General features: G+C 29.6%; 1 protein-coding gene across 1 annotated transcript in view; it reads left to right on the top strand.

The window, feature by feature from the left end:
- Positions 1 to 5,641: 5,641 nt before the first annotated feature.
- Positions 5,642 to 22,274, top strand: part of LOC100213084 (cyclin-dependent kinase 11B) — a 38,438-nt gene continuing 21,805 nt past the window's right edge. Inside the window, exons 1-4 of the mRNA XM_065805124.1 lie at positions 5,642 to 5,796; positions 5,881 to 5,944; positions 10,753 to 10,890; positions 21,359 to 22,243. Of these exons, the coding sequence (XP_065661196.1) occupies positions 5,755 to 5,796; positions 5,881 to 5,944; positions 10,753 to 10,890; positions 21,359 to 22,243 (1,129 nt within the window). The 5' untranslated portion in view covers positions 5,642 to 5,754. The remainder of the gene's footprint in view (positions 5,797 to 5,880; positions 5,945 to 10,752; positions 10,891 to 21,358; positions 22,244 to 22,274) is intronic.

The raw sequence follows: 22,274 nt of genomic DNA, 5'->3' as shown, positions 1-22,274 counted from the left end.
TCTTCAACAAGTACTACACCATACAAAAACTAAAGTTTGTATAACAATGAAAGGATATTGTATGTCAGCATCTAAATAAATAGCAAACATATATGTTTATATCCATAACATGTATAAATAAAGTGCATCACGGAAACTTTTATTCCTTCTGGAATAAATGTTTGGAAGCTTTTATTACTTCTCTTCAGTTTTAAGTCAAGTGTCATTCTACTCCACATTTTTCACTATCTTGAGAAGTTGCTTTATTCATTAATCATTTTTTTTCATCTTTATTACAAGAACATTTCTTTATACTCTTGTCTTGACTAAAAATCTTCACTTTTTAATTGCTTAGAACAAGCAGCCAATTTTTAATCTGATCTCTCTTCTGTAACAGCCTAAGGCTTGCAGTGGCTGGTGGATTTAAGTTCTGTGCTTAAAATCCACAATTTTTGTTAGACAACAAAACTCATTTATTTACTGCAAAAAAGTATTGCAATATTGTTGGCATTCCTATATTGACGAATAACTAATCTCAGACAAAGTCTAAAAGCGCATTGTTAATGTAATTATGCCTGCTTTTTCAGCCAAGCTTGAGCCACTCTCCCATTGTTGTAAGGTTACATTTCTTTCTTTTTTCTACAAATACAATCATAGTCAATGCTCAAACGAGCTATCATCTCTATTACGATAAACCAAAACTCATTCTTGCTTGGCTTTTTATTCAACAAGTTGCATCCTTTTACTATATCTGTCCCTTAATGCTAAAAGACTTTTATTAATCCAGTTTTTTTTCTTGAACATCAAGAAAACCTTATAACTCTTACCCATCTTCATGTTTTCCTTTTTTATTTAACTTTTTAAGTCTTCAGTTATACTTTTCCTAGTATTTTAACTTATTCTCTATTTTAAAGTAACACATAACTTAATAGTGGTTGCTTGCAATTTTTTTGGAAATAAATTAGAGTTTAAAAATATATAAATGTGCGCCAGTATTTAATAAATAGTAAATGTAAGTATAAAATTATAATGTATTAAGTATTATAGATTTTTCTAGCCTTGACTATCAACCCCTGCTAAATCTTATAATTTTGTCGGGCTGGGTTTGCAAAAATTCACATTACCTGGCCCCAAAAATTCACATTTTAGCTGGGACCGGGCCCCTGGTCACTTACTACATATAGATGCTGGAAACAAGAGTGGACAAACTAATGACTTACTGATATCATTAGTTTGTTCGCACTTGTTTCAATGAATTTTTATTTAATTGACAAAAAGTACTCTTTATCTGACCAAATTTTTTATCAGTACTTTCTGGAATTATATTGATGTTTTTTCCCTATTATTTGTTGTTCAATATCGTTATACTAAAATCTCTATATCATGGTTTCTTGCTTAACTGAAACATTTTGCTGAATCATATCGAGTGTACTGCACATAACATGATTACAGTCAAGTTTCTTTTGCCGATATGCATAATTTTACATTTTTCTTTATTGATGTTGCATAGCCATTTTTGTTCCATTCAACCAGCTTATGTCTTGCTCTAAAGTTTGACTATCTTTGGCTGTATTAATATATCTTAGTTAAATAAAGAAATAGTTTAGTTTTACGTTTTAAATCCTTCATGTTTTTCAATGAACTACTTCTTTTAAAGATATGATCTGGGTCCTATTTAAAATTTAGTTTAATTAAATTAAAAGGCCTTTTTAATTATTTGTTTAATTATTGATATTGAACATTTGAAATAAGTATGAAGTTTCCACATTGCTTTTATGTTTCTCTAATCACACATGGTATTATTGTGAAAAAAAGGTTCAAATCACTTTGTGCATTGCTTTCACATATGTAAAATTTTATTTTTATTTTATTTTAGAAATAGTTTAGCTTTACGTTTTAAATCCTTCATGTTTTTCAATGAACCACTTCTTTTAAAGATATGATCTGGGCCCTATTTAAAATTTAGTTTAATTAAATTAAAGGGCCTTTTTAATTATTTGTTTAATTATTGATATTGAAAATTTGAAATAAATATGAAGTTTCCACATTGCTTTTATGTTTCATTTTTCTGTGACAATTAGTTTAATATTATTAAGGTAAGTATTACACTAATTAAAAAATATTAGTTTGAAGTAAAATGTTATTTTTATCAATTTTTATCCACTTTCATTTAATATAACCATCTTGTATTGTTTGATAACATTAAACATTTAAAAATTGCATTTTTCAAGAGTTACTAAAAATTATTGATCTTAAAAATGCCTTAGCAACAAAACAAAACCCCTTATTTTACCCCTTCAGTCTATGTTAAAGTGGCTTTTAAAACAAAGCAGTATATACCACTAAACTTAATTCCAGTATAGATTAAAAACCTGTTAATGCTAATTTATAAGACTTTGAAAGACAATCAACTACTATTGAAATGTCTCCTTGGTAAGTCACATAATCTGAATGTGTCGTTGAATGCCATCATATTGTTTAGAGTTCCAAAAAATACTTTTGTCAGAAAAAAAATAGTTGAAATAAGAACTTTATTTGCTTTCTTTATTTTAATGATGGAAGTAAAAGGTAAACGTTTAGGCATAATATATATAGCAGTTATAACATCTATTCAGCTTGATAAATCTTATTATTGTATAGAAAGTCCATACAAAAGTGTGTAAAGCAAAGTAGAAAGTTAAAATCAGAGCTTCACTCATCAAGTTCACTGATAAACAAAAATCAAATGAATCTTTCATGTTTCTCGTGGACATTAGACAAGATTTTATTTAAAAAAAATCTTTTAATGTATTTTTTACAACTTTTGATTTTTGTAATTCTAGGGTATCTTCGAAATGTAATTTTTACTTTACATTTAATCTTTTACTATTAATCTTTACATTAACTAATGATTTTTGACTGAAAGTTTCAGGGTATATTCAGTATACTACAAAAATAGGATTTTAAAAATTCCTGTTTACTTTTTTTTAATAAGGAAAATAGTTCACATGTCACATCACTTAGTTTTTCAAGCATATTTTCAATAATTTGTGATTAAATTTAAAATAAGACCTTAAATTAAAAATCCAGAATAAAACATAATCTACATAGTTTGAACGAGAGAAAAATTATATAATGGAAGATATTACATCACAAAGTTGTTTAATTTTAGGCATTTTTTAGACAGTTTTTCCCCCATAAAAGATGTAAAAAAAAAATTTGGAAAATTTTTTTTATTTTTTATCAGAAAAATATTTTTTTTGGCTTTATTCCAATTTTTATTATAAAAGTGTTTTTTAGTAGTTTGCCACCTTTAATTTAATTACAAGTTATTCGTTTTTTAAAAACACACAAAAAAGCAAATTTAATTGACCAGTATGTTTTTAAAAACATTCTGAATGTTTTTAATAATATAAACAATGTTTTTATTATTATTTTTTTTGATAAAATATTTTTATTTTTTTAATAAAATGTTTTTATTTTTATTTCTTTTACTGTAAATCATGCACGGAGTGTTGCTATATCAACTATCTTACAGCCTGACTTGCAACAGAGTGCTGCTACATCGACTGACAAATAGCCTGACTCGCAACAGAGTTCTGCTACATCAACTGACAAATAGCCTGACTTGCAACAGAGTGCTGCTACATCGACTATCTTTTAGCCTGACTCGCAAGGGAGTGGTGCTACATCGACTGAGGGTTTGGTTGGGGCAGGCAGTCTATCAAGTAATAAAAAAAAAATTCCTGTCTTGCATTTTAATTTTTACTTTTTTCAACAAAATATGGAAAAACTTTCTGACAACCAGTTAGGAGTTATATATATATATATATATATATATATATATATATATATATATATATATATATATATATATATATATATATATATATATATATATATATATATATATTTTTTTTTTTTTTTTTTATCCAGATTTTCTTGTTTAAAAAAAAGAGTTTTATTTTTCAATAACACTTTTATTAAACCAGTACATTAAAAAGTACACAGTACTTTTCAATGTACTGGTTTGATCTTTAAGATGGTACTATATAGCATACCATATAAATGCACAGTTATCAGGACAAGCCCCTCATAATGAGTTATATCCATACTATCTTTAACTTAGCCTTAGCTAAAAGTTAAATTCTGAGGCCACAAGCTTGATATTCACTCTGAGTTAGTATTCTTCCAATATATTTGCAATAGTCTTAAGTCTTTTTCTTATCAACATTTTGTTTGAAGCTTTTGTCATCAATCTAGATTTTTCAGTTAGTGCGTTGGTAACCCAATAAAATACAGCTTTTAAATCATTACATATATGCAAAATTTCCATTTTCTAATTAAGGTCCATTTTTAGTCCTTTGATTACTACATCAAGTTCAGACATTTTGTATGCATTGTGTCATCTTTTTTTAACTAACAAGCGTCTTCAATTATATTGCTGTCAACCTTGACAATCATGTCTAGTGTTACTGAGCTTGCATCCACCCAAATAATGTCTTCTTACCAAAAACACTCCAAATTCCTTTTTCAGGATTGTTATCATATATACTTTTGATCATATAGTTAAGCGTTTTTTCAATATAATTGTATTTTATTTTTTCATCTGTTTTTGTCAGGGTGTTTGCTGTACTTTTCAATCAACCGCAAACTGTAAGATTCCCTGTCGTTTTTCTGCACAAACAAAAGATGTTATGTCTTATTAGTGAGTTTGGAATTTCACCCTAATCATTATCTATTCTCCAACATAACTTTTTATTTTTAATTCCAACTTATAAAACCTTAAAACTCTTGCTCCTTCTCACACACTACCAGCTTACAGATGTAGATATTTCCAAATGGTCAAGTATGAAAATGTTTCTATTCTATTCATATATATATTCACAAAAATATCATCAATGTATGATGATGTTGCTTTCCAGATCTTTTTGTCTTGTGATAAAACATTGTCCAACACCGCTTTTGTGACTAAAGAATTATGCCACTTTTGTATTTATAAATAATTATCCATAATAATGAGTCCAATCTTTTTGGCTGTAATTGTAGTTCATATTGTAAGAAATCTTCAACTACTAATTTCAAAGTATTTATATTTTGCTTCGTAATCCCTCTTTTTTTGTTTGTTTTCATTATCTTTAATTTAAAAAAAATATATATTCCAAATATTCAGTTTTAAAAAACAGTTGATTTTGTCTTAATAAATACATTAAAAAGAAAGAAAAAATATATATTATTTTTGTATTTTTATTTTTTCAGATATTTAAATTTGATGTTCTAATAAAAATAGTTTTTTTTATGTTTATTTTTTGTATTTTTCTTATATATATTGTATAAAAATAAATGTTCTATTTTAAAAAGCTCTATATACATATTTGAATTTAAAAGAATACCCAAATATATAACAAAAAAAACCTAAATCAAACCAATCAATTGATGTATATACATTTTACTGCAAAGTTCCCTATTGTCAGTTAATACATGTATTTTTTTGTTTGCATAAAAGTTGCTTAGGGAGATAAATGAAAGGTAATAAATTGTATTTGGGCTGATGGTTACAAGGAAAAAAAGTTTACAAGGTCATAAAAATGTCCTTGTAAATACAAATATCCTTACGCCTGAACACATGAACAATTGCCAAGAAATATTATGATCATGAATTTATTTAAATATTATATTAAACATAAGTTTTTTATATAGAACAAAACATAAAGTGAATATTTTATGAATGATTCCCTTGCAATATCAATCATGGTCATAACCAGTTGGGCTATGTGTAGATGGTTGATTTAAATTATGGACCGTAGATCTGTTATAATAGTTCAAGATAATGTTAAGGTTTGATTAAAATCATGAATTTTTTAATTTATTATAAATTGAGAAGAAATTATAAAATGTTAATCATATTTTATTATTATTCAGAGTAAAATTCCATTCCTTGAAGTAGATTCATCTCCGAGTCCACCAAAGCGAACAAAGCATACTGGTATATTTATTGTTGTTATTAGTGTTAAATGAGTTTTTATTTATTTTTTATTAACAATCAGATCATTTTAGTAATTTTCTTTACTAAAACAACTGAATATTTTAGTGGGTAAAAAAAATTATTTGGAGGCCTATACCCACTTGTTTATAAATATCAAATAAATCTATAGGCCAATTCAGAAAAATATTCATGAAAAAAAAAATATATATATTTTGATTTTTCATGAATAAAAAAATAAATTAAAAAAATAAATCAATGATAACATTAATGAGGTATTTAAAAAATACAAAATAGTTTAACATTTTTTTATTGGGATTACTGTCGGTTAAAAGTAAGTTGTTAAAATGTAATAAATTCAATTTCAATTAATAGTAGTTTATTATAAATTACATATAAATACTTAAACTGATTTTTTTTTAAAATTTTTGAAATGATGTTCAAACCTTTTTTAAAATTATATTTTTTATTTAGTTGAACTTTTATCATTTAAAATTTCATTTAATATTTCTTTATATATATATATATATAAAAAATTAGGCTTGGACTATTTTTCTAGTTTAGTTTTGTTAATATGATAAAAACTCAGTAGAATCAAATAAAAAGTTGATAAACAAATGTTCAAAAACCATGATTGACATAATTTTAGTTATAATTTGGTGTAGTTTTTAATCTTTTACAAATGATTGATTAACTTGCTTTTAATGAGACTAATTTAAATTTAGTTTTATCTTCAGATTCTAGAGTTGCTAACTAATATCTTTAGATTTGCAAAGACACCAATAGCCACATGTTTTCATGGGTATATTAATTCATCTATTTGTCACAAAATGTGATTTAAATTCAGTTCATGATTTACTTCATGATGGTCTTTAGGTCAATATCTTTTACCTTAACAACTCTTGATTTAGACAGGCATAAAATCTTTTATTCTTTCTTGTTAGTTTTAAATCTAGCCTCTCTCTACTTCATTGTTTTCTCCTTTTTGTGCAGCTGCTAGTTGTAATCTTTTTTTGTATTTTTTCCACATGAAAAACTTTCTGGAGAACAAATATCTTTTTATTATGGCAAAAAGTTGATGCAATAAGGTACTGCCTGTTGCTAAGGTATTGTCTGTTACTAAGAAGTTGAGTTCTAGAGATTTATTGAAAATCTTCAACAAGTTTAACATTCCATCTGTAATACATGGGTCTGATCTTATAACCACTACCAAGGGCATGGCAGAGGTATTTGCAAAGAACATTTCCTATAACTTATCTCTTGAATCCAATGGCCACATTTTTCCTATCATCTCCCAATAAATAGGTTAATGCATTGTTAGACATCCAAATCACTCCTGATTCTGTTGCTTTAGTTATTTCCAACTTAAACTCTTCTACAGCTTTCTGGTCTAGACAATATTCCTGCCACAGTCTCACAAAAGTGTGTTCCAAAACCCTCTTCATTAATTTATTAGCTGAATCAAGTAAACAAGTGCTTAACTAGATTTTGTTTTTTATCCTGCTTGAAAATGGCATCTGTGGTTCCTATTTCTAAATACTCTTTTGAAATTGGTCAGACTCCTCTAATTATCGCCCAATCAGTATTCTCACTACTATCAGCAATATCTTTGAATCCTTGATTAACAAACTTCTAACATCTTATCTTGAGGTTAGCAATTTACTTTGAATTAACAAACTTCTAACATCTTATCTTAAGATTTTACTCTTGGGCGATCAATGCAGATTTTGATTTTCGTATTTTACTGCAGACTTGTTAGCCATTATAGCAGAAATATTCTATTGTGTATGAAATGGAATTTGTGAAACTATTGCTCTTACTATATCAAAGGTTTTCAATAGGGTTTGCAGGCTCTATTTTAAATAAAGAATACTTAATGTATTAGCTTAATGTGAATTTGACATCATCAAATTGTCTTTATTAATTTTTTTAAAAAACATTATCTTTTTTAAACTACTGCAATATAATAAATTATGGCAAAACAAGTTTAATTGAAAAATTAACTCAATTAACAAACAGTTAAGAAATGTTGTGTAAATGTATTATGGAATGTTTTTTTTTTAGCATTAAATAACTAAATTCAATATTAGATTCTTTTTAATATTTAATGTAAACTTTTGGGAGTATGCATTGAAAATAGAGTTTCCAAAAAACTACATTTATAAAAAACCGCATTTTTGGTTTTAATTTAAAAAAAATGTGGTTAACTGTGGTTATCGGTTTTTCTTGTTAAATTATAAAACTTATATAAGTTTATCTTGCATTGTTTGTTAAGAAAGTTATTTAAGCAAAGTGTTCTGACATTTTGTTTATATTTTTGAATTAAAACTTATGACTTATTTTTATTGTAAAAAAATTTCAAGAAAACTAAAAATTTAAACAATTCATCAGATAATTGTGATCTGATTTTTGTGCGGAAGCTAGTGCAGCTCGCAAAATGCGTTCGACATCTGTTGATGTGGGCTTTATAGAGAGAATTCCATTGTAAATTTTTTCAAGATTTTCTGTTCTTTTGCCTGTATTTTGATACAACAAAAACTCTTGTTTAAGCCATTTAAATTGATCAGTAGATTTGGCGATGCTATCTTTATTGTGTGTGATGCTATCTTTATTGAGAAGTGCATTTAATTAAAGCTTAAGAAAAGCAGGTGAACTTTCCGATGTTTTACATTGTGCTTCAGCTAGTAGTGGTTCCTCATCATTAGAAGTAAATTTAAAAAGCTTAAACACAAGTTTTCCAGCAAAATTTAAAGTATTTTTTAGTGGAACAACTAAAGAATCCTTTAGACATCTTAACAACTGCATAACATTTCTGTTAACTTTTTCATTGACGCGCTTTTTTAAATTTGAATACAATAAAGATGCGATTTCTGTATTGCGAATTCAAGTGCAGTATCTGCTGTCAATAATGTTGCATCTTCTCTGCTAAGGAATTCCACTGCTAGTTTTGCTGACTCTAAAGCTCTACCTTCTGTGCCTCATAGGTGTGTATTCATCATGTGTTAAGTTGAATTTATGTGCCATTTGAATTTTTTCGATAATTTCTTGTTTCATCACTTCCCTTTTATCAGAAAAATCTTGATGGATTAAATTCATCACAATTGTTGGATTTTATGAAGATGATTTTCTCTTTGTTGAATCGATGAGCAAATATATTTTTTGTTAGTTATTGGATTAATCAAAATACCATCCGTTGCTAGATCAGCTACAATTTCTTTAAGGGTCGTTTTTTGTAAATAACTGTCCATGGTTTTAATTTTTTTTTTCGGTAGTGGGTTTGAGCTACTTTTTGATTCTTCAGTCGAAGGACTATTGATAGTAATTTCATGACACAAAATATGATTCTCCAATGTAGTTGTGGATCCAATGGAGCATGTTACAACAAAACCGCATCTATTACAGATACCTTCAACATCTCTTGAATTTGAAATTTTATGCCGGGCAGCGAGTTTCCAACCTGATGACTAATGTTTTTGCGGGGGAAACACATCAAATGTAAAATTTCAGCCCGATCAGATAAATACCTGCCAAATTGTGAGTCTTAATACAAAATGCTCATTTTAAATTCATACTTTCAAAAATTCCTTTTTTTTCTTGCCATTTGTATAAATGAATTAAGAAATATTGAATTTTTTAATCAAATTACTTTAGATTTTCAAATGCCAATTAAAAATATATATCATTGAGCTTTCACTTGCCTTATGAAAAAAAGTTTAATGTACGTTTTGTACAAATTTTTGATGCAGCCTTGGATCACATTTGCAAGAAATTTATTATTTGCTGTAGTGGTGTAATGGTAGAGTGCTTGCTTCATAAGTGAGAAGTTCTGAGTTTGATACCCACCATGTCCCTGGTAGTACTGCTCTCAACTCGTTTCTCAGTGCAGTGGCCTTGTTTGTCAACATTCTTTTTTTTGGAGTTAAAGAGTTGAGAGAGGGTTGTAACCACAATAAAGCAACTTGACTGTAGTGGCCTTCTTGGCCAAGGGTGAAAAGAAGGAAAACTGAAAAAGATTTGCTAATAAAAATAAGTTTTTTTTTTAAGAAAAAACAAAATTTAATTATTGAACAATATTTAGTAATATTTTATAATAATATTGATATAGAAATTAAATTTCATTTTTAATTTTATTTGAATTTATTTCATTTGCAAATAGTGCTTATATTGAATATAATTCTCATTCAAACTTTTGTAACAAATATTTTATATAATTGTCATTCAAATGTTTAAGCAGTTTTTATAACATTAATTACTTTTTTTATCTTATTGCTTCAACCCTCGGAATTAGGGTCGGCATTCGGCAATGCCGACCTAACTGCTGACCTAAAGGTGTTTGAGGTCAGCAAAAAATTGCTGATCTCGTTTCTATGTTTTATGGTAAGACTTTTGTATCAAATTTCTCTAAAATATTGAGGTTGGAAAATTATTGCCAACCTCAATTTTCTTAATTCTGAGGGCTGCTGCTTAAAAGATATCTTAAGGTGAATTTGAATAAAATTTATAAAAATTGTACATAAAATTGCGTGCTGGGTAACACTTTAAAACAAGGCCTGGCACTTCCATCTAATTCACACAAGAGAACTTTTTATTAATTACGTTTAATAAGTCAGCAGTAGAACAAGTTGTAATTTGAAAAAATACATATTAATTGCCAAGAGTTTTTGCTGAGTTTTTGAAATGTGATGATGCTATTAAAAGTTCGTTCAACTTTAAAACCTTACTAATAATAAGAAAACTGGTGATAGGAAGACTGCGTCTAAAGTTTTTAAAATTGGACTTTATTATATCAACATTAACTTTCATGTTTCTAGGTCATTTAAAGTCCACAATCCAGCGTCCTTTTAAAAAAGATTTAGCAGAAGAAGGTGAAATTCTTTCAAGTCCAGAGCCAACGGAAGCTGAAGTGGTTATCAATCCCATAATGAGTAGTCCAGAGGATATTTTTGCAAGTTAGAAATTTTTTATTTAGTGGTGTGGTAAGGTCAATTGTATATTGTTTTTTTTTGTATAATAATGTACAAAACATTTTTTGTATTTTTAACAGTGATTAATATTATATAAACAAATGCTTTATATAATATAACCAATATATTTAATAAATATTCAAATGAAAAAATACAATAATAATCAAATTTTTATGCCTGGCGGTAATCATCAACCATATAATTTTAAATAAAAAATTAGAAAGCATGTTGCTTGTGTTTTTTTAATTCCTTGATTTGAAAATTAAATTTAGAAATTAGTTCTAATAAGTGATTATTTCAAATTTTTCTTGCAAATATAGCATACATTTTTTGTAAAACATTGTAGCCCAAAGCGGTTTTTAGAAGAGTTCAATTTAATCCAAAATTAATATTGTTTTATTTAAGATCCTAACTAATTTTGATAGCATGGTGTCTTTTGAGTATTTTTTGTATTTAAAAGACAGTTTGCAAGCCTTCTCGGGAAGTGTATCGCACGCCTTGTTTGTCCATGTTTAAAGTAGTTTTTTTAGACGCACTGACCACTGTAGTTCGCATCTTTTAGCATTTAAAGCGTTGTAACAATTCATGGCAAAAAAAATAAACTTATCTACTGAGGAAAAAAAAACCAATACAAAAAAAGAAAAAGAAAACAAAATTGTAATAAAATAACAAATTTTAATTAAATAAACTAGAAAAGTTTAATAATTATAAAAAAAATTTAAAATTATAATTTTTTTTTTTTTATAAAATGTTTATACAACTTTTGTATTCTTTTTTAGGGTGATTTTTAGCTACCAAATTTAATGCAAGCTGAGGCAAAAAAACATACTTTATAACAATTTTAAAACAATTGAAAGTTTTTATTTTTTTATTTTTTTATTCTGATTTACTCCCAAAAAGGTTGCAAGCAACCACTATTAAGTTGGGAGTTACTAGAAAAAAAGAATAGAGTTGTAGAGCAAAGAAACGGTTGACAGAAAACTTAAAAAGTTGAAGGTTGTATGCGTCAGGAAAACATGAAGATGGGAGAGAGTTCCAAAGTGTTGAAGTGCAGGAAAAAAAGCTGTATGTTAGAAAGTTTTTGGAGCATGCAGGGACAGATACAGTAAAAGAACGAGACTTTGATGAATGACGAGTCAAGCAAGAATGAGTTTTAGTTTTTTTAATCTAAGAAGGCTCAAAAAAGAGCTCAGTAAGAGGGTTGCCATTTATTAATATAGGAATGTTGACAGTACTGCAATAGTTATTTGCAGTAAATAACTGAGATTTGTTGGAGTTAAAATTGACAAGCCACTGTGAGACCCAATCTGTTACAGAAGTGAGATCAGGTTCAAGATTGGCTGCCTGTTCTAAGCGATCGAAAAGAGGAGACTTTTTGTCAAGACAGTACAAATTGAGTCATCAGCAAAAAGAGATACTTAAGATGTAAGGTTGTCAGGAAGATCATTAATATAGATAAGAAACAAAATAGGACCGAGGATATAAATCTGGGGTACCCCAGAAGTTACTGGAAATAAAGAAGAGTGTTGGCCTTCGAGAATGGTTTTAATAAAGTGGTAAAAAAGAAACAATTTGATAATCTCAAAAACTTTCCCAGATACACCATATGAAATAAGCTTATGGCGAAGACTAATATGCCAAACTTTGTTGAAAGCCTTCGATATGTCAAGAGCAATAGCCCTAGCCTCTCCGCCTCCATCTAATGCACAATAAAATCTTTCAGTCAAAGCAGTTAGCAAGTCAGCCATAGAGTGAGAGGATTAAAAACCATATTGGTTGTCTGACAGCAAGTTATTTGACTCAAGATGGGATGTCAGAAATTTGTTTATCAAAGACTCAAAGACCTCGCTAATAACAGAAAGAAGACTGATTGGGCGATAATTGTTCACCAGAGTTTTTGAAAATTGGAACAGCAGATGCCATTTTCCAGCAGGCAGGTAAACAAGACTCAGTCAAGCACTTTTTAAATAGTTTAGAGAAAGTTGAAAAGAGTTCTGGAGAATAATTTTGTAAGACTGACAAGAATGTCGTATGGACCACAAGCCGTAGTAGAGTTTAATTGAGATACGACTTTAGAAACAGAAGCTGGAGTGATTTGAATGTCCAACAATGGGTTAACCTGTTTAATTGAAATGGAAGGAAGAGAATGGCCATAAGATTCAATTTCAAATTAGAAGAAAAGTTATTTGCAAATAGTTCAGCCCTATCCTTAGGTGAGGTATTAAGATGTTAGACCTTCCTTTGTTAAAAACGCTGTTGAAGATTTTCCTAGTCTCTAGAGCCTAACTTTTGAGATAAGATACAAGATTTAGTGAAATGAGAATATTGGAGCTTAGCATCTGACAGCACCTTTTTACATTGATTTCTTGCAATAATAAATAGCTGTTTGTGCTCAAGAGAGATGTTCTTTTGAAAAAGATGAAAAAATAATGATTAGATAAAGCATTCAGTCCTGCCTGAATCCAGGAGATTACATAAAAGGCGCATTTATCAGCTGAGAGGGAAAAGACATCAGCCCAAGGGCCATCATGAAGAAAATCACGAAAAGAGTCCCAGTCAGCTTTAGTGTTGTGACCAGAGACCAGGCATAAATCAAGGAGTGAAGGGAAATGATTATGGCTGTCAGGAAACCTAGTCACAATGCTAATTATCTGAGTAGCAGATTGAGAAATGCAGAAGTTATAGGCTTTATTACCAGCAGGGTTAGTGGCATTAGAGCCACTAACCCTGAGAGAGAGAGAGTATGGTTAATTTGATCAGAAGTTATATCTAAAAGAGTGCAGTCTTTAGTAAAAGGAGAATGATAAAGAACAAAGGTGAATAGAGTGAAGAGAAAGAAGAAGAAAAGTGATAGAGTGAAGAGGTGCTAAGCGGAAGCACATAAAGGAATGGTTAAAGAATTCAAACCTGATTTCATGATAAGTAGGTGAATTAATGAGTATGTATGCCCCTAAGCCAACCATGTGACTATTGGAGTCTTTGCGAATCAAAAATTAGTATCCATTAACACTGAGATCAGAAGAAGGAGTAGCAGAATTTAAATTAGTCTCACAAAGAGTAAGAAATTCTGGTGAATTTTGCAAGAGGTAAGATTCAACTGATGGAAGGTTGCTTCACAGACCACAAATATTCGTAAAAGTTATATTAAAACAGTTAGGTAGTGGGGATGGTTTTTTATGTTTAATATTTTGATTTATTTTTGGCATAATTTAAGTTTAAAGAGAACTTGGTTTATTCATAGATAGAGCACGGCCTCCCAAGCAATGAAGTATGCAATTTTCTCAGTCCAGTTAATTTACCCTAAGTCATAACACAGGGCTCCTTATAATGGCCTTGTCAATGTGCACCAAAAGCATTAACAGTCACACCATCTATGTGCAACATGGCTCTGTTAATACTCTGATATTTTGCAGATGTGTATGGAATCAGCCTCTTTTCGAGCTACCACAGACTTCAGGAAACCCTTCTACCAGTCAGCCTCAGAACCATTAAACTGAGTTTTAGAGCTGTACCCTCATTAGGAGATAACAGAAAGAGTTGCATAGCCACTATCAAGGAGGCACAAGCAAAATCCTATGAGAAAAGTCAAGAAGATCCAGCATTAATCATCCTAGACAGGAAACAATGTAACACAGGTTTACATCTACGTAAGCCTAATAAATGAAAAAGGGGGTCGAGGCTGGTCAACAGAATTATTCTGCTTAGCCCTAAAGTCTTGGAGGCCTCCTACAAGACAATAGCTGGATGCAGTTAACATCTGCCCGGAATGAGTGTTTTTATCAAGACACTATCTCTAGTCTTTACTCAGCCAAGAGCCCCAAGGCAGGGGATTTTGTCTGAATTTGTTTCTCCTAGCTTTTGCCTAAAAAAGCACACTACACAAGGAGCAGGTCATGGGGCAGGTGGTACTGGGTTACATAATGCCAGTAGCAGGGTGATCATTATGATCCTGACCTGGAGTAATTAATAGGAGCTACTTCCTGCAAACAGCACCTTAAAACATTGGACATGATATTTTGGAAATGCATTAGGAAAAATATTACACCCAACAAAATGCTAGAGGTAAGGGTGAGCGTAGGTTTAATAGTTGGAGTGTCTAGTTAGTTAATGAGCTCATCAAAACAAATTTTAAACATTTAAACAGAACGCATACATACATAAAGTAACTTACGAGTGAGTAAACACCGCGCCAGATGTTCAGACAGAATTGTATTCTGTCTGAACATAGATAAAAACATAAACAGACGGAACACAAACATATGTATAGCAACTTCTGGTGAACACAAACATAGATATAAACATAAACAGACACAACACAACATACAGATAACAACTTACGGGTGAACACAAACATAGATATAAACATAAACAGACCGAACACAAACATACAGATAACAACATAGAGGTAAGTCAACACTGTGCCAGAGTATTAGACAGAACACAAACATAGATATAAAGTAGATTGCAGGTGAGCTAAAGCACCTCAAACTATATTAGAGACAAAAAAAAATAATAATAATAAAAAGAATTTAAAAAATTAACATATATGTATATATTACTATAGGCATATATATATATATATATATATATATATATATATATATATATATATATATATATATATATATATAATATACATATATATTTATATACATATATATACACACATGTACATTATATTTATATATATATATATATATATATATATATACATATATGTATATACACACACATATATATATATATATATATATATATATATATATATATATATATATAATGTATATACATTAAGTTGTATATATATATATATATATATATACATATGTATATACATACATATATATATATATATATATATATATATATATATATATATATATATATATATATATATATATATATATATATATATGTATGTATATACATATATAGATATACATACACACATAAGATAAACATATGTATATATATCTTATGTATTAATCCAACTCAAACTGATAACACACACTGATATGCACTGTATTCATAGTTTTTATCATTCTGTGTAACTAAGAAACTAGTTTCTATAAACGCTAGAACTATGAGAAATTTTGTTAATTTTTTTTTCTTACATTTATTTTTTTTTAGGTTTTTACACTTTTAAAAATGTTTTTGCTACTTTTGACATTTTTTCTCAATATTTAAATAGTAGAAAAATAAGGAAATAAATTGCTATTTATTTGTAAAATATATTATTTGATTTTTTAAATGTAACAAGATTATAATGTAAAAAATAATAAAAACTCATTAAAACTAACAATGAATAAAATTAATAAATCTAAATTATTTAGTTAAAATCATTGGTAAGTTCATCATTGTCCACAAAGTCACTTTCTTGTTTATCTGACCCAGATATACTATCGTCGTTGGAACTGTTATCACTGTTGTTGGATTCAAGAAATTTTTTATCTATAACCGATAGTTCATTTTTGGAAAAACTTATTTCACTTTCAACTGGTATAGAATGGATATTGATGTCTTAGTTCAATATGTCTGGTTGAATAGGAAATTTAACAATTCAACATTTTTTTTTTAAATATATCTACATACCCTTTTTTTTATATTTCATTATGTTGGTCATCCATTCATACATGGCTATTTCCAGCAATCAACATGTATTGTTCCAAGGTACTATATTTCATACTAAGTTGCTGATTTGTAAGAATTGTAGTAAGCATTTTGAAACATCTTTCTACTGCACTTTTAGACGAAGATATGCAAAGGCACAACTCCAATTATAAAAGAATATTTGGAAAATCATTTTTTTAACATGTAAACAGTTTTTCCCATATTTCTAAAAAGGAGAGTTTTTATAAAATAATCTTACAACTAATTGTAAAGACTTCCATTTTTCTTCCATTCTAAAAGTTTGCATTTTCAAGTGGTTTGCGAAAATGTTCCATTAGATAATTTATATTTTCCAACCCTTATCTTGATCGTTTGTCCAATATTTAGGATCAAGCCATGTCATAGACATAAACACAAAATTATCTCTGAATATTGAGAATCGACTAAGTTAAAGGTATCAATACATTTATGCAATCTTTTTGTCGCTCCAAAGCTCTTTTAACATCCTCATGCTTTGCATTTATCATGCCATCAAGTTTGATGTCAACACATTTCTTTTCTTTTTTTTTGTTTTCTTTCTTTTGTCACTAGCAGTGATATATTCAATGGTAACAAGACCACCTTCTTTGATGACAAAATTTCTCGCAGAACTACTATATGCTCCCTAAGCTTCCTTTACAGCCAGTGCAGTCAACTGAGTTATTGTCACGGCAACTTTTTTTGCAGATCAACTTCAAAAGCCAGCAAAACATTTCTTTCAAAGAAAAGCGACAAGGGACTCATTACATTAAGCAAATCCAGATAAACACCGATTTTGCATAAGATGGCATAGTTTGTAAATTTCCTTAAAAGCCCCTCTATTTTTGCTCTTGTTTCCTTATGAAACTCTTCATTGTTTGCTAGTGCATTTGGTAAACAACTAGATTAGCTGGCCAATTATGCAATTGGTGGTGTAACCTTTTACACTATGTGATGCAAATTGAGTTCCTTGAATTTTATTCAGGGTGTAATACGTAGTGTAGCAGCATTTTAACTCTTTCAGCTTACCTAAATTTCTTAATAAATAAAATAGAGTTGTATAAAAATTATCACAATCTGTAAAGTCTTTAAACCGCTTTATTTCATCTTTTATTGCAAGTTCTAATCTGTGATTAACACAGTGTATGTTAGCTAACCCATGTAAATGGCTTATATGTTGCTGATACCAACATTGTATGGTAATTCATAATCGAGAGCGGAATTTTACATTTAGTTATGGTAATTTCAATGAAAATACTGTCCAATGCCAATTTTAAGGAGTCAGCATCAACTCCTCCAAATTCAGAAGTTGCGAATAAATATATATATATCAAAAAATGTTTTTATTTTTGTTATATTCTTATCTGGCATGAAATCTCCATGGTTTTCCTCACTCTGTGCTGCTGCGATTGCCAATCGAAACCGTTACTTCCATATTTATCAGCAAAACAATTCTCCAGAAAACAGACGTCTGTTTATTACTGCTAGAAACAACTGTAAAAAGGTTTTGTCTAACACCAAAACCCGCTATTCTCAGGTCATGAAATCTTGTATCTCATCTCAAAAATTAGGCTCTCGTGACTTCTGGAGAATCTTTAATAATATCAATAATAAGGGCAAATCTATAATTCCACCTCTCTTGTATGGTTCAGACTTTGTCACTTCACCTAAAGACAAAGCCGAACTGTTTGCTAAAAACTTTTCATCAATATCATCTCTTGATTCCACTAATTGCGTTCTACCTGATATTGCCAACAAACAGGTTGATCCATTGCTTGACATTCATATCACTCCAGCATCTGTATCTAAAGTGATCTCCTGCCTAGACTCTTCTACAGCTTGTGGCCCAGACAACATACCTGTTATTGTCTTGCAGAAGTGTTCTCCGGAGCTGTCGTCTATACTTTCAAAACTATTCAACAAGTGCTTATCAGAGTCTTGTTTTCCAGCCTGCTGGAAAGCCGCATCTATTATCCCTATCTTCAAAAATTCTGGGGAGCGATCTGATTCGTCTAACTACCGTCCCATAAGTCTTCTTCCTATCATAAGCAAGGTTTTTGAATCTTTAATTAACAAACACTTAATTTCTCATCTTGAATCGAATAACTTACTTTCTGACCATCAATATGGATTTCGATCTTCTCGTTCTACAGCTGATTTGCTAACAGTAATAACTGACAGGTTTTATCGTGCATTAGATGAAGTTGGAGAGAATAAGGCCATCGCTCTTGACATTTCAAAAGCTTTGATAAAGTTTGGCATGCTGGTCTTCTCCATAAGCTTTCTTCTTATGGTGTATCCGGCAACATCTTTAAGATCATTGAATCCTTCCTTTCCAATCGTAGCATAAAAGTTGTCCTCGATGGACAACACTCTTCTTCTTATTCTGTAACTTCAGGGGTTCCTCAAGGTTCTATCCTTGGCCCTATACTCTTTTTAATTTACATTAACGATCTTCCAGATATTCTCACATCTAAGGTGGCATTGTTTGCTGATGATACTACCATTTATTCTTGTCGTGATAAGAAACCAACACCCTCTGATTGCCTGGAGGGGGCATTTGAGCTTGAAAAGGATCTCACTTCTGCTACAGCATGGGGCTCACAGTGGCTGGTGAACTTTAATTCAGGTAAAACTCAATTTTTTTCAGCCAATCGTTATCGCAATAATTTAGATCTTCCTATATTTATGAACGGTGATGTACTCGATGAGTCACCTACTCTTCATCTTCTAGGATTAACTCTTACTTCCAATCTTTCTTGGAAACCATATATCAAATCGGTTGCAAAATTAGCATCTGCTAAGGTTGCATCTCTTTATCAAGCTCGCCACTTTCTTACTCTGGATTCTATTCTCTATCTCTATAAATCTCAAATCCGGCCTTGTATGGAATACTGTTGCCATATCTGGGGCGGATCTTCTAATGATGCCCTTTCTCTTTTAGACAAGGTGCAAAAACGCATTGTAAACATAGTTGGACCTGCTCTTGCAGCCAACCTTCAACCATTATCACATCGTCGTAATGTTGCTTCTCTTTCTCTTTTCTACATATACTATAATGGGCACTGCTCTAAAGAGCTAGCGTCTCTTGTTCCATCTACTAAAATTCATTCTCCTGTTACTCGTCATTCAATTAAGTGTCATCCTTTTTCTGTGACTGTTCCTAAGTGCTTCAAAAACGCCTATTCGTCTAGTTTTTTTCCTCGAACATCAGCTCTTTGGAATTCGCTTCCTTCATCTTGCTTTCCTGATTCATATAATTTGCAATCTTTTAAATCGTCCGTCAATCGTTATCTTGCTCTACAACCTTCATCTTTTCTCTTACAGTAACTTCCAACTTTAATTAGTGGCTGCTTGCAGCCTTGTTATAAGCAAAGATGTTTTAAAAAAAAAAAAAAAAAATCTGCTTTTTTCCTCGACTTGTATCAATTTTGGTAGTGGAAAATAACAAATGCCCTAAAAAAAACAGTAAAACATTTGGGTATATTTTTTTAATTTTAAATTTGTTTTTAGTTTTTTTTTTAGATATTCTATTTCGTATAGTATTCATTTCCTTTCATTAAAAGTTTTTTCTAGATTTATTTTCCCGCAAATTCTAATAACACTATAAAAACGTAGTCAAGTTGTCTAATTTTTCTAATGTCTAAAAATTTCTTTAAATGTGGACAAACAAGGTGTGCAACCACATGTGCTTTCTGGGAAGGCTTGGCTTATGGTTGGCATAATGTTTTTTCTATTCACCCTCGGATAAGCAGATATACTGTTTATCAGGATTATTTTGTGAGAATACAATGCATTTGTAAATAACATTTTTTTGATTAACATTTCTTTTCATTGGGCAATCAGTTTTTATTTTACAATTACAGTTATTAGAAATTTCTTTCTTTTAGAAATTTATTTTTATTAATTAATGCAATGTTATGACCATTTATAATTCTTTCTATATTTTTTGTACAACTCTAACTTACTATGATAGTATTTTTATTAAAAATTTTGTGCAGTGTATTAGAGAGAGGGAAATTTGTCTACTAATTTTAAAATAATTTTTCTTATGTTTGTTAAATCATTTTTTCTGTACAGTGGACTGAATCATTTTATTGTAGGATGTTGATGCTAGAGCTTGTTTGAATGGTGTAGTGGTAGAGTGTTTGTTTTATAAGCAAGAATTTCCAAGTTTGATCCCCACCATGTTCCTGGTAGTACTGTGCTTAACTTTTTTCTCCACATAGTGGCCTTGTTTTTTCAAGGTTTGTGTTTCAGTGTTAAAGATTTGAGAGAGGGTTGTAACCACAATAAAGTAGCCTCTTTAATGTTATTTCCCTCCCTTTTAAAATTTTAGTAAGATTTTGGTGACTAGTTATTGGCAGGCTGCTAAAAATCAATTGTTGATCACAATGTTGTCTACTGTCTGCCTAGGCAACATTGATATGTTGATGTTATTTTTGAGTTTTATCAGCAGACTTAATAACTTAATTTTTATATTTTAGTATTTAATTTAAATATTCACTTAAATAGGTTAATTAATTAGTTAAATTATTATTTAAGATTTTCTCTTTTTTCTTTTTATTACAATAGTAATTTATAAAGTGCATATTTGTAAAATTGTTGTATAATATATTTTTATATTATATTTTCAATGAATTTTAAAACTCCTAAAATAAACTTTAATTTAGTTAAAAAAGATTTTATAACAAAATTTAATTTTGTTAATTTAAAATAAAGTCTTTCCTAATTGTGTTCTAATTGTCTTTTAAGTATATTAAAATTGAAATTTTTAAATGAGGAAAAAAATCAAAAAAGTAGAAAATAATTTTTTTTTATGTAGGTGAATCCAAACTGCAAAAGGTTGAAGAAGAAAAAAAGCTCTTAGGTGTTTCCGAAGATTATAAAAAACAAACTGTTTTGAGTCACAAAAAGTTGATTCTTTCAGATGACTCTGATCGTCTTAGTGATCATCTTGAAACAAGTGTTAGGAGCAGAGTCAATACTAATAGGCTACATCAAGAAAATTATCACAAAGAAAAATCTAGCTATAGTGAAGAGCATCGGTCTAGTAAAATTTATAATTTGTATGAAGATAGTACGAGGAAAAGACCATACAATGTATCAGATGAGCGAAAAAATCGTTCAGATTCTGAATTATTAGATCATGGACATTTTCAAAAGTATAATAGCAATGATTTAAATGCACGTAATGTCAAACAAAAAGATAATGAGTCTGTTAAGAAAGTCAAAAGTGAAGTACGAAAGAAAGAAAAAAAATATAAGAAATCAGAAGAAAAATACCAGAAGAAAAAAAAAAGTAAAAGAAAGTTAACTCCAGAGAAAATTCAGCATCACGAAACTGTAAAATTAGAAAAGTCTCCAAGTATGGATTATGCATTTATTAGAAAAAATGGCGATATTGAGCCAATCACTTCTGACTCTTCATTAGATTCTTTTTCCAGAAGTCCTTCTAAATCTCCGACTCCTCTTCGTTCTCGATCTCCAAGTCAATCTCCTACTCTCTCAGATAATAGATCTGATAGTGAATCTCCATCCCCATCGGTAAGTCGGTCTCCTACTCCAAAATTATCACCACCTCCTCAGCGTAAGCGTACCTATTTACCAGCTATTGAAGGATGTAGAAGTGTAGAAGAATTTACTTGGCTAAATAGAATTGAAGAAGGGACTTATGGTGTTGTTTATAGAGCTAGAGACAGAAGAACAGGTTATTTATGTTTTTTAATTGCTTGTTTTAG

This window comes from Hydra vulgaris, chromosome 09, assembly GCF_038396675.1.
Source record: "Hydra vulgaris chromosome 09, alternate assembly HydraT2T_AEP".
Taxonomy (NCBI): Eukaryota; Metazoa; Cnidaria; class Hydrozoa; order Anthoathecata; family Hydridae; genus Hydra; species Hydra vulgaris.
Note: the sequence above shows the minus strand (reverse complement) of the source record. Positions and strands in the feature narration are given on the sequence as shown.